Here is an 11,846-nt window from a genome sequence, read left to right as displayed (position 1 = left end):
CATGATCAATGCCCAAACATACTATGCAACGCTCGTGCCCATCAGAGTCCGATACCAATCTGCCGCAACCAGAAGTACACGGGCGAGACATCTTTAAAAAGACGTGCCACGTGTAAGCTCTTTTAGTGAGAGAAAACTCAAGTGTTGAAGCACCCGGGGAGAAACGCACCGACTGGCAGACCACTGCAACAGATCAGCAGGAAGCACGCTCTCGCCGTTGATCGCCGTCACACCAACACTCGAGGTACTCGTTTGTAAAGCTGACAATTCAGAGATGGCTTGTGGAGAGAAGAATACACTTGGCTCCGAAGCGAAAACATATCTGCTTGCTGCCGGCTTCCTCCTTTTATACCCACGAGGTGGGGCGGAGTTACGCCATGCAAATTCCGCAGACCCATGGCATTTCCTTGCCATTGGCTCGTTTTGTAATACTCGAAGTTGATAGGCTTTCTAAGCGAAACCCCATTCGTCGTCATCCGACGTAACTCGGAGTGACAACGAAAGGGAACATGCCCTACTAATTTCCTTTTCCCACCCTCTCTGCCATTCTTTTATTAAGCCCCTTTAATTTGTTCTTTCAATTCCACTCTCCCTAATAATACATGGACATCTACTTATCTTCCTAAGCTCTCCTTTGCAATGTTATCCACCCGCTCATTCCCCTCACCCCAGTGTGCTCGGGAACCCAGCAAAAACTGATGTTGCAAGTATACCTAGTTCTAAAAACCACATTCAAGATGTCATTGACAATGTCAGGACGAGCTTTAGATTTTCCTACTTTTAAATTTTCTAGAGCACCTGCAGAATCAGAGCAGATAATAACTTCTCTAGGTTTGACTTCCTCAATCCACCATAGAGCCCATACAATTGCCATTAATTCAGTAGTGAGGACAGAGCGTCACTTAGAAATACGCCGTCCAATTTCCAACCCTAGCTGCTCCACATACACCCCAAATCCAGCTCTCCCACTAACTGGATCTCTAGATCCATCTGTAAAAACAATCATTGTGCTCCTAATAATTGAATTAAGATATTCCTCTATTTTTTGTGCCACTTCCCACTTATCTTTTCCCTGAAGAAAATCAAGCTCAATATTCATTTCAGGCTGCACCCAATATCAGACACTGAACTCTTCTTCTTCTTCTTCTTCTTCTTCTTCTTCTTCTTTTTCCGTTTTATGGCCGTTCACTCCTTTGGAGTATTACCGCCACCTACTGTATACCTTGCGCACATGAGTAATGGATCTGATTAGAAGAGGAAAAAAAAACCTTTAACATCCCAGAGGATCAGAGCCCAAACTTCAGCTGACGCTGCATGTTCAGCTCCTCCAGCTTCCACACTGAGCTCCTCAACCTCCAGGATGATCAGAGCTACTTGCTCCTCAGGCTCTAGATCCTGTGATCTAGCCCAGTAAGCTCTAAAAATGTTATCATGCAGACACTGAACTGAAACAGAACAGAGCATATATACAGGTGGTAATGATGGTGATTGAGTGCACAGCTGAATATAATTAGTGTCCGTGACAACAAATGAGTGATTAAGGCAGACGATGACACAACACAAAGAATCCAAACATTCTCCTTACCAACATTCTTTAAAATATATTATTTTGTGTTCAACAGATGATAGAAACTCATATAGGGTTGTTGGGTGAGTAAATTATGACCGAATTTAAATTCTAGGTTAAACTATCCCTTTAATGTCCTCCTCCTAAAAGGAAAAAGAGAAAGAGGTAAGAGATTACACTTCCTGATTTTCCTGGCGTCTCAAGATGTCAACCCAGTCGGCTACTTTAGTAATACTATTTGGCTCATGGGCCGTGCCACATCACAGAACTATCTTAGTAATCAGCACTTAGGAATAAAGCTGGAGTAAATGGGGAATGTTCAAAGTTTCTGTAATAACCACAGGAGGATTAAGGAGGTTTTTATAATGGACCACAGGTGTCTTACAAAACAAGTCAAGTACACGACTGCCATCTAGATGTCAGACTGAAGACTCTCAAGAATTTATATGGAGTCAGATTTGTCTATGAATATAAATTAAAAATATTCACCAAAATGTGATTCTCAAATTCATAAACTAATTCAAATTTTGCAAAACAAGGTTTAAAATTGCAAAGGTATTATTCACAGTATTCTTTTCAACAAATGCAAACATACAATTGACTTACATAATTTTGGAACTTTAACTATAAACAATATTTGTGAATACACTTGTGTATTTATGAAACTTTTTTTTCACTTGTGAATGCTATTTTGTGAATAAAAATCTGGTTGTGTAATTGTTAACCATGTTTTGTGATTAATAATTTTGAGACCATAGATGTATTATGTTTTGGTTTAAAGGAGCCAAATGCTGTCTTGATACATACAAGATACATACATTGGCGGAGGGCCCCAAAATGGCAAAAATGACGTCCTTATTTCCAGAGAGGCCACTGGCACCACCTGCTATATAAAAAAAGTGCCACACGCAATCTTTATGATAAATCAGTGAGCTGAGGGAAGAGTGACATATTGAGATAAAGGGTGAGGGATGAGGTTAATTCTGCGCATTTGTTTGTTCCTGTCTTGTAACTATATCTCTGTGGCCATGATGGCCAGTTCAGGTACCTGTCAGCTCCATGGACACTTCAAGCTGAATGGAATGTACCAGGGTGGAGACCTTCTAATTGGTGGTCTGTTTGAGGTTCAGTACCTCAAAGCATTCCCAGAGCTGAGCTTCAGAACGGTGCCAAAACTACCACACTGTGAGCTGTGAGTCTGGACCACACCAACTGAAGAACACTTAAAGGCAATAATTGGAAAATGGAATGCTATTTTTATGACTATGTTTTCAACAATGATTTAAGAAACTGATATCATGTTACATGACATGTTGACGGGTTACAGGACTGAAATTATTCACAGGATATATAACTTTGTATAAAAAAAATCATTTACAAATTCAAAATCTGATCTCCGAGAAATGTTATGGAATTCAGTTAATCTTATATTATAAATGTTTCTATTTTTACTGTTAGTATTACTGAAGTTAATGCTCTCACTTCATTTGTATTGTCTTCTCTAGCTTCTATATGACAAGCTTCCAACAAGCACTAACAATGGTTTTTGCCATCAATGAGATTAATAACAATCCCAACCTCCTGCCTAACATCACGCTTGGTTACCAGATCTACGACAACTGTTTAAGGCTTGGAGTGGCATTCCGTGGTGCCACAGCTCTGATTAGTGGGACAGAGGAGACCGTCTCTGACCTCAACTGCAAAGGACCACCACCGGTGATTGGAATCATAGGTGATCCAGGTTCTACTCATTCTATTGCAATTTCCAGTGTCTTGGGGCTGTTTCGACTGCCTATGGTAAGAGATATATTTTTACCTTTAAAAAAAAAGAAAAGAAAATAATATATATATTCTTCAGGAAACTATCATTTCTAAACAGGCTAAAAAGGAAATACGTTCACATGTTTATCAGTCTCTTCTGTAACCCTTTTCTAATTTGTTTTGATGACTTTATATTTGGTTATCTACTCTGTCATAATCACATTTTTAATTTTAATAGGAAAACATTGTGTCAAAATAGCACACATCTGTTTCTTCCAATATTTATTTATTTTTATGACTTAAGCACAGATAAAATGTCATCTTTCTCTCGGTCTCTGCTCTCCATCTCTCCTAATTAGGTTAGCTATTATGCCACCTGCTCCTGTTTGAGTGACAGGAAAAAGTACCCCTCTTTCTTCAGAACAATCCCCAGTGATGCCTTCCAAGTGTGGGCTATGATTCAGATCTTGAGGCATTTTGGATGGACCTGGGTTGGTCTCCTCTATAGTGATGATGATTATGGCATCAATGCCGGTCAATCCTTTTACCAGGATATGCAGGAGTTTGGAGGGTGTGTGGCCTTCTCTGAGATACTGCCCAATGATAACAACCAGAAGGAAATACAACGCATAGTTGGAATCATTCAAGGCTCAACAGCAAAAGTGGTGGTTGTATTTTCCACTTCAAGCTATTTGTTGCCCGTGGTTGATGAGATGGTGTTAAAAAATGTTACAGGCAGACAGTGGATTGCTAGTGAGGCTTGGGCTACTTCACCTGTGCTTCTTGCTCCACAATTTAAGTCTGTAATGGGGGGTACACTGGGTATTGCCATCCGACGAGGAGAGATACAGGGACTTGGTAACTTTCTGCTAGGCCTTCGTCCTGACAACAACTCACAAAACAATATGGTGAGAATCTTCTGGGAGAACATGTTTGGGTGCAATTTTGACACTGGAGGCAGAGAGGGTGAAAAAACTTGTTCAGGGCAAGAGGTTCTAAGCAGCACAAACACACCATACACTGATGTATCAGAGCTTAGGGCCTCTTACAATGTATATAAGGCAGTTTATGCCTTGGCACATGCTATTCATGATCTGATGCAGTGTGAGAAGTGGAGAGGACCATTCAGTGGGAATAGCTGTGCCGACATATCCAACCTGAAACCCTGGCAGGTAAGACTCTAATATATAGATTATACAGATTATGAGGAATATAAAAGAGCTGAATGTGGAAAAGCAAAATATTTTGTTTGGTATATTAATTCATATATCAGATAAACGTATAACACATGTCCTGTCTTCAAACTGTACAGCTGGTTCACTACCTACAGAAAGTGAACTTCACCACAGGCTTTGGGGATCAGGTGTCATTTGATAAGAATGGAGATGCTTTAGCCATCTATGATGTGTTGAACTGGCAGTCGAGTTCTGATGAAGTAATAATTGTCCGTACAGTTGGTGTGGTAAATGAAGGGTCAACAATAGGGAAGGTGTTGACACTGGATAAGGATGCAATATACTGGAACTATGAGACAAACAAAGTAATTTTCCTTTTATTTTAAATATCATAATTTGTGCAAATTACTGTTTAAATATTTAAAACAATATCAAAAGAATGACAAAAAAAAAATTGTGCAATGTGTTCCCAAGACCATCAGATCATACAAACACAACAGAGACATATCAGTCCTTGCCTGAATAATAACAGATGATGTCTCTTTCAGCCCCCACAGTCTGTTTGCAGTGAGAGCTGCACACCAGGAACCAGACGAGCCACAAAGAAGGGCCTTCCTGTCTGCTGTTTTGACTGCCTCCCATGCGGAGATGGAGAGATTTCTAATACAACAGGTGAAAAATAGTAAGAGGTTTCGTTGAAAAATGTACACTGAAAATAAAACATTAATAAACTATAACCATTAAACCATATTTTTTTCGCTATTTCTTTTTTTTTTTTACTTTCACATGTACAGACGCCACTGAGTGCATAGCATGTCCAAATGATTTCTGGTCCAACCGAGAAAAAGATCACTGCATCCTCAAAGAAGTGCAGTTTCTATCATACGAGGATCCTCTGGGCATCTCTTTGACCACTGCGGCCCTGCTTGGCACCTGTATCTGTGCACTTGTGATTTTCATCTTTGCTCATTACTGCAAAACTCCTGTAGTACGTTCAAACAATTCAGAGCTCAGCTTTCTACTACTGTTGTCACTTAAACTGTGTTTCATATGTGTGCTACTGTTCATTGGACAGCCGAAGTTGTGGACATGTCAGTTAAGACATGCTGTGTTTGGCATAAGTTTTGTCCTGTGCATCTCCTGCATCCTGGTTAAGACTATGGTGGTAATAGCTGTGTTCAAGTCATCTCAACCAGAAGGTAAAGGTGCGATAAAATGGTTTGGAGCAGCTCAACAAAGAGGAACAGTCCTGGTCCTAACAGCCCTCCAGGTTGTGATATGTGCAGCCTGGCTATCAACTGCCTCTCCAACACCCCAAAAAAACAGCCAGTATATAAGGTCCATAATAGTATATGAATGTGCTATTGGCTCAGTGGCTGGGTTTTCTCTACTGCTGGGATACATTGGACTGTTGGCAGCAGTTAGCTTCCTTTTAGCTTTCCTGGCAAGAAACCTTCCAGATAATTTTAATGAAGCTAAGTTCATCACTTTCAGCATGTTGATCTTCTGTGCTGTGTGGATTGCATTTGTTCCTGCATATGTGAGCTCACCAGGGAAATATGCAGTAGCTGTGGAGATATTTGCCATCCTGGCTTCCAGTTTTGGTTTACTGGTGGCCATATTTGCCCCAAAGTGCTACATCATTATATTACACCCAGAAAGAAACACTAAAAAAGCAATCATGGGAAGAGGTACACAGAATAAATAGATGTGGTTTGTGAGAATCCTTGATAAATGTGTGAGTCTTTTTATTTTTACACTAAGACACTATTAAAGGGAACCACCATGGTTTCCTGAAGAACTTATATTATATTAAGCATTGAGTGCCTCCAGGAACAAAACATAAATATTTTAGATAAATATTTTTAGATTTCAAATGAAGTCCTAATTGTTGGTGATTTTAATATATATGTAGATAGCGAAACATATGCATTGGGATTGGCATTTAGAGACATTCTGAACTCTATTGGAGTTAGACAACACGTGTCAGGACATATTCATTGTTGTAATCATACTATAGATATGATATTATCACATGGAATCAATGTTGATGCCATTGAAATTCTGCAGCAGAGCGATGACATCTCAGATCATTATCTAGTCTTGTGTATACTTAATTTAGCCAAGGCTGCAAAGTGTTACAAATGTAAGACCTATCACTTATGCCACTAAATATTGCTTTATTAATAATACTCCTGATCATTTTAATATCCTCAGCATCCCAGATAGCTTAAAAGAACTCGATATTGCGACAGAAACTTTTGACTCTCTCTTTTCCAGCACTTTAGACACAGTTGCTCCTTTGCGCTTAAAAAAGATTAAAGAAAATTCCAACGCCATGGTACAACAATCTTAAAAACTTCCATCTTAAAAATATATCTAAATTATGACAAATGCTTTGCTATTGTAATGCTCTTATGGGTGGTTGCCCTGCACGCATAATAAACATACTATAGCTGGTCCAAAACACAGCAGCTAGAGTTCTTACTAGAACCAGGAAGTATGACCATATTAGGTCCTACTTTTTAAAATATTGCTGATTACTTACAAAGCACTAAATGGTTTAGCTCCCCAGTACTTGAGCGAGCTCTTAACGCATTATAGTCCTTCACTTGTGTTGCGATCTCAAAATTCTGGCCAGTTGATAATACCTAGAATATCAAAATCGACTGTTGGCAATCACATCTCTTTAACCTGGCATACAGTTGTATAATACATCAGCGATGCTAACTGTTGTAAACCTTGTTCTTCTTAAGTGTAGAAAAACTCAGAAGCGAAGACCAGGAGACTTGGCTTAACTTTTAAGCAGGATTCTTTATTTGCTGTAGTCTGCTTCGTCCAAAATCTTACCCAAGTCTAACTAAAGCAGTATACAGTAGTTCATATACCTTATAAAGGGGAGGAGTTACATAAAGGTGGAGACACTCTGAAACAAAAGCATGAAAATGAGGCATACAGATTTAGGAGCCTGCCCTATACTGAGAATGTTACCAATCCTAATCCAATCAGCATAACTATGCAAACAGTGAGACTACCAAAGTTTCAGTAATCTGTTTACAATAGAGAGAAACAGCAATAGCCGGTTAGATAGAGAGAGCAGTATTCTGCCAGATACAGAAAACCGGTTTTGCCGGACTCTCTTGCTGGAAAACTGTTTCACAGCAAATATCATCATCATCATAACCTTAAATGCTGAATTTAGTATACGTAACTGTCTCAATTTATATACTATTGTATTGGAACCTAAATTAAAACATTTTAATAAATTTGTAATCCTACATAACATACACCCATTTCTAATGGATGAAGCCTTGGCCTGGAAGAGAGGTCATCAGGTGGTCCCCAACCTTCACTGGGTGTTTCGACCCTTAACCACAACACCGACCAGTTGGTGGGTCAGCAGTGACTGTCCAGGTCACTGCCCCTCTCCTCCAGGCTTCCAGCTTGTGTCCTCTCTCTTGTGCCAGAGCCAACAGGAGGCTCTCTCTGACGCCTCTCCCAGCCTATGCACGGCTGCTGCTTTCCTCAAGTAGCCTCTCAATCCAACCTTTGTCAATAGATTCCGCACAGATTGAGCTGGGAATCCTCGACATCCGACTTCCACCGTCATCAGCCATGTTGTCCACCCATTCTCCCAGCTGGTATTTGGCTTTTTTCCTCTCTGCAGCGTCCTCACAGCCCTCCTCCCACAGCACCGTCAACTCCACCAGGATGATCTTCTTTCCTTCTAGAGGCCACATGATGATGTCGGGCCTTAGAGTTCTGGACAGTACCGCCTCGGGGAAGTGGAGTTTCCTCCCGAGATCAACCTCCATTTCCCATCCCTGGGCTTACTGCAGGATATTCTGTCTGGCTTGGCTGTGGATGACAGGCCTTTGGCCCTCTTTCACAAAGGCGATGGTGATCAGCAGTGCTCTGGCTTTGGCTGGTTATTTCTTCCTCCTTTCTTGCTCCAGGATGTCTGCGAGCACTCCCAACACCTTGTCATAGCGCCACCTGTATCTCCCCAGTGTCAGTGCGATCTTACACCCTGACATGATGTGCACCATTGTTCCTTTCCCACCATACAACCTGGACAGTGGGTCCTCCCTCCACCCCCACCTGTTCAAATTGACTGGGGTTGGTAAGGTGCCATGCACTGCTCGGAGTAGAAAGGATATACAAAAGGGCTCCAGCCGCCACAGTTCACTCCATGTGATTGTTCTATTGGGGAGGTTTCACCTCGTCCAGGCGCCTTGAGTTGCGAGCTCGATGGATTTTGCTCTTCTCCATTCTTCCTCACGGTGTCAGACTTCATCCTGGATCATGGTTCTCTTCTACCTAGGGGTGGACTTTGACCACTGCTGGAAATGTGCTGTTCCTAGCCCCTGTCTTCCAGTGCAAGGGTTTCGAATGATGTCTTTGGTCTTGATAGAACATACTGTCTGGTTAATTGCTGTGCTGGCGGCCCACTTACGACCAGATCTTGTTCTCCTGCTTCCCTGGTGAGTTGGTCTTGAGAGTCCTTATATGTCAGGGACAATCTGCATTTGGTGACTTTAAACTTCTCCACCACTGATGACAGGGGAAGCTGGAGCTGGCCCGACCTTATGTGGAGCCCAAGGATGTAAAGCTTGGGATAATTCCCAACCATCTTATAAGGTACTTGTTGAACTTCCTCTCCATTTCTTCAACAGTTGATAGAAGCACCTCATATACAGTGAGAAGCCACATGAGTCTCGGGAGCAGGCCATGTTGGTAGATCAAGCACTTGTATTTACCATGCAGGCCAGACTTGTCAATCTTCTTCAGCCATTCTTCAACTTGTTTTCCGGTGCTGGAGATGCTGTTCCTGTCTGACAGGGAATCATCATACCACTTTCCAAGGCATCTAATTGGGTTCCCCTGGATGTTGGGGATCACTTCCCCTTGTAACGAAACCCTGGGTCAGGCTTTCGGGATATCTATTTTAAAATTAGTAATTTCACAATTAATAATTGTTCATACGGTTTGACCCAGATAATCATACATGTTAAATCTCCCAAAAAGGGATAATATTTCCCTGCATCTGCATTCATATATGTACTTAGGCAATTAACACAAAGGATTATAATTAATTGCATAAGTAGACTATATTTTACAGACAGGTTAAAATTAGCTCAATTGTATATCAATACTCAATCAAAACGGATTATGATTAAATATTTAATATATCAATTATGCCTATCATAGATCGATCGTCGGGATAATCTTTAAGGGGATTAATTTGTGACCGAATCATCTTTTTGTCCAGCAAAAACCTGATCATTCGTTCTCAATCAAACCTCACAACATTATCCTACTTTATAGACTTTCAGGAGAAGCTATTCCTCAGGCCAGAAGGAACAGCCTTCCTGTTCTATAACGATTCTTTAAGTAGGCTATCAATAAATTTGTAAAGCACGTAGCTTTTGGATCGTATATACATTAAAGGGACTTGTATATGAGCGAAAAGACAGAATCAATAAATGAATATAATGTATTTAATAAAGGCAAAGTTACGTATACCGGTTACTAACGTTACAAGGAATAAAATGTATTTACAACAAAATACAACGACAATGAAAGAGTATGCATCAATAAAGAGAGAGAGAGGGAGAATGAGAGAGAGATAGAGAGAGAGAGAGAGAGAGAGAGAGATCCGTATGTATCAGTTCTGCAAAATTCACCTGGACAAAACCCTCTGAGAGACCACAAGAAATCAACATCACCCTAAACGGGGGTAAAAAAATCTTACTGCTATGAAAGCTTAGTAAACAAAATACTTGCACATTTATAGCTCTTTTGTGTGGCTGATATGAAGAAGGCGTGTGTGTCTCGATCCTGGGAGCGTCACGTGTTCACTCGTTCTTCCAGAGCGAGCCAAGCGCAGCGATTTTGAATGTCCGTTTGAGGTGAAGTTGCCGGTTGATAATTCAGACTAAGTTCATTTCACTCGTCGGTGGAAATAAACCAAGGAGAATTCGAAAATGGAAAATAAAAACTTAAACAAACAAAAGAAAAGATCCCCGGAGGGGGGATCACGCGGAGCAGTTACATGATGCGAAGAGAGGAGAAGTAAGAGAGAGAGAGACTGATCTCTATCAGTCATTAAAAAGGGGTGAAGATGTCACACGCTCTTGGGGTATGTGAGCCAATCCGAAGTGGTCCCTTTGGAGGGAGGTTTTATGACCCCTTGTGTTCAGACAGCACATTTGAATATGCAATTTCATTGGGTGTTTTAAGAGAAAGAATCTTCAATTCTTATAATACCCTTGTGTCACAAAGTTAACAAAATGTAATGTAAATTAATGTAAATTTAATGTAAATATATATATATATATATATATATATATATATATATATATATAAGATTAACAGGGTTTATTTCCCCTCCTCAGGAGAATTTAGCGAGTGTCAAATCTCTCAGGAATTCCCTTTTAGAGGTCGTAAAAATCCTTATCTATTGTAACAGGATATTCACTAGGCAAAACCAACACTCTGTGTGTGTGTGATTGGTGCAGATGCTACAACTACACTTCCCAGATACCTTCATAGGACCTGGGTAATCGGACGAACATAACAACATATCAAGTATATTTCGGTAAAGTCTTTATATGATGAAGTTAATGAAAGTTTCATGTGTGAAACTTGGCTGGCATGGTGCTGGCAGTAGCCAGCACGGTTGGCACAAGGCTTAAGGGTATCAGGTACGGTGTAATTCTACCCATGGCTAAGCTGTCAATGGAGGAGTTCACCTCCCGCAGCATGTCTCTCATCAGGGCTGTGACCAGCTGAGTTTTAGCAAAGTCATTCTGGAAGACAGTAAACAGCTGTTTCATGGAGTTCACTATCTGGTTCAGCAGAAAGCTGTGAGTGTGGAGAATTACCACAGTTCCCTTCAATGTCTTGCCGATGGTCTGCAGGGATGCACTCTGTGTGGTGAGTTGCTGTTTTAGCTGTGGGATCTCAGTCTGAATTACAGATACATTCCGCCTCACGGTGGCTAGGCTTACTGCGTTGATACTGGACATACCAATGTTAAACAGGGTTCCGACAGCAGCGGCGGCTCCGAGCAAAGCTCCCAGGAACCGTTTGGTGTGGCGGTCGTGTCCGCCTAACTCAGCTGTAAAGCGGGTTCCTCGGTCCGAGTTGACTCTCAGGGGCAGTCTGAACCTGGAAAAGAGCTGGTTCATCAGGAGGTATGCCGTGGTCTGGGCAGTGTTGTTGGGTGCTGGAAAACACTCTACCCCCTTTGTGAATTGGCACACGACCGTGGGGAAGTACTTGTTGCCCCTCGTTGACCTGGGCAGAGGTCCTACCCGGTCGATTTGGAGGTCTGACCA

The 11,846-nt window shown here is 41.3% G+C and overlaps 1 protein-coding gene across 2 annotated transcripts; it reads left to right on the top strand.

Annotated features, from left to right (window-relative positions):
- The first annotated feature begins 2,538 nt into the window (after positions 1-2,538).
- LOC143697127 (extracellular calcium-sensing receptor-like) lies at positions 2,539-6,211 on the top strand. 2 transcript variants are annotated; one of them, XM_077194043.1, is made up of 6 exons: positions 2,539-2,759; positions 3,073-3,364; positions 3,688-4,500; positions 4,641-4,868; positions 5,052-5,175; positions 5,298-6,211. In XM_077194043.1, exons 1-6 carry the CDS (start codon positions 2,539-2,541, stop codon positions 6,209-6,211), a joined length of 2,592 nt encoding a protein of 863 aa, XP_077050158.1. The 2 variants fall into 2 exon arrangements, with proteins under 2 accessions (XP_077050158.1, XP_077050159.1); XM_077194044.1 differs by having other exon boundaries at positions 2,650-2,759; positions 5,061-5,175.
- The last annotated feature ends 5,635 nt before the right edge of the window (positions 6,212-11,846 follow it).

Source organism: Siphateles boraxobius, unplaced genomic scaffold (assembly GCF_051911475.1).
Source record: "Siphateles boraxobius isolate OS27281-9 unplaced genomic scaffold, OSU_SipBor_1 31, whole genome shotgun sequence".
NCBI lineage: Eukaryota > Metazoa > Chordata > Actinopteri > Cypriniformes > Leuciscidae > Siphateles > Siphateles boraxobius.
This window is presented reverse-complemented; position numbering and strand designations above follow the sequence as displayed.

Bases quoted from the DNA above. Each gene is read 5' to 3' on its own strand.
- LOC143697127 (XM_077194043.1), top strand. From the start codon at position 2,539: ATGAGGTTAATTCTGCGCATTTGTTTGTTCCTGTCTTGTAACTATATC. The intron at 3,365-3,687 runs GTAAGAGATATA...TCTCCTAATTAG, and splicing joins GGCTGTTTCGACTGCCTATG to GTTAGCTATTATGCCACCTG. The intron at 4,501-4,640 runs GTAAGACTCTAA...CAAACTGTACAG, and splicing joins CCAACCTGAAACCCTGGCAG to CTGGTTCACTACCTACAGAA.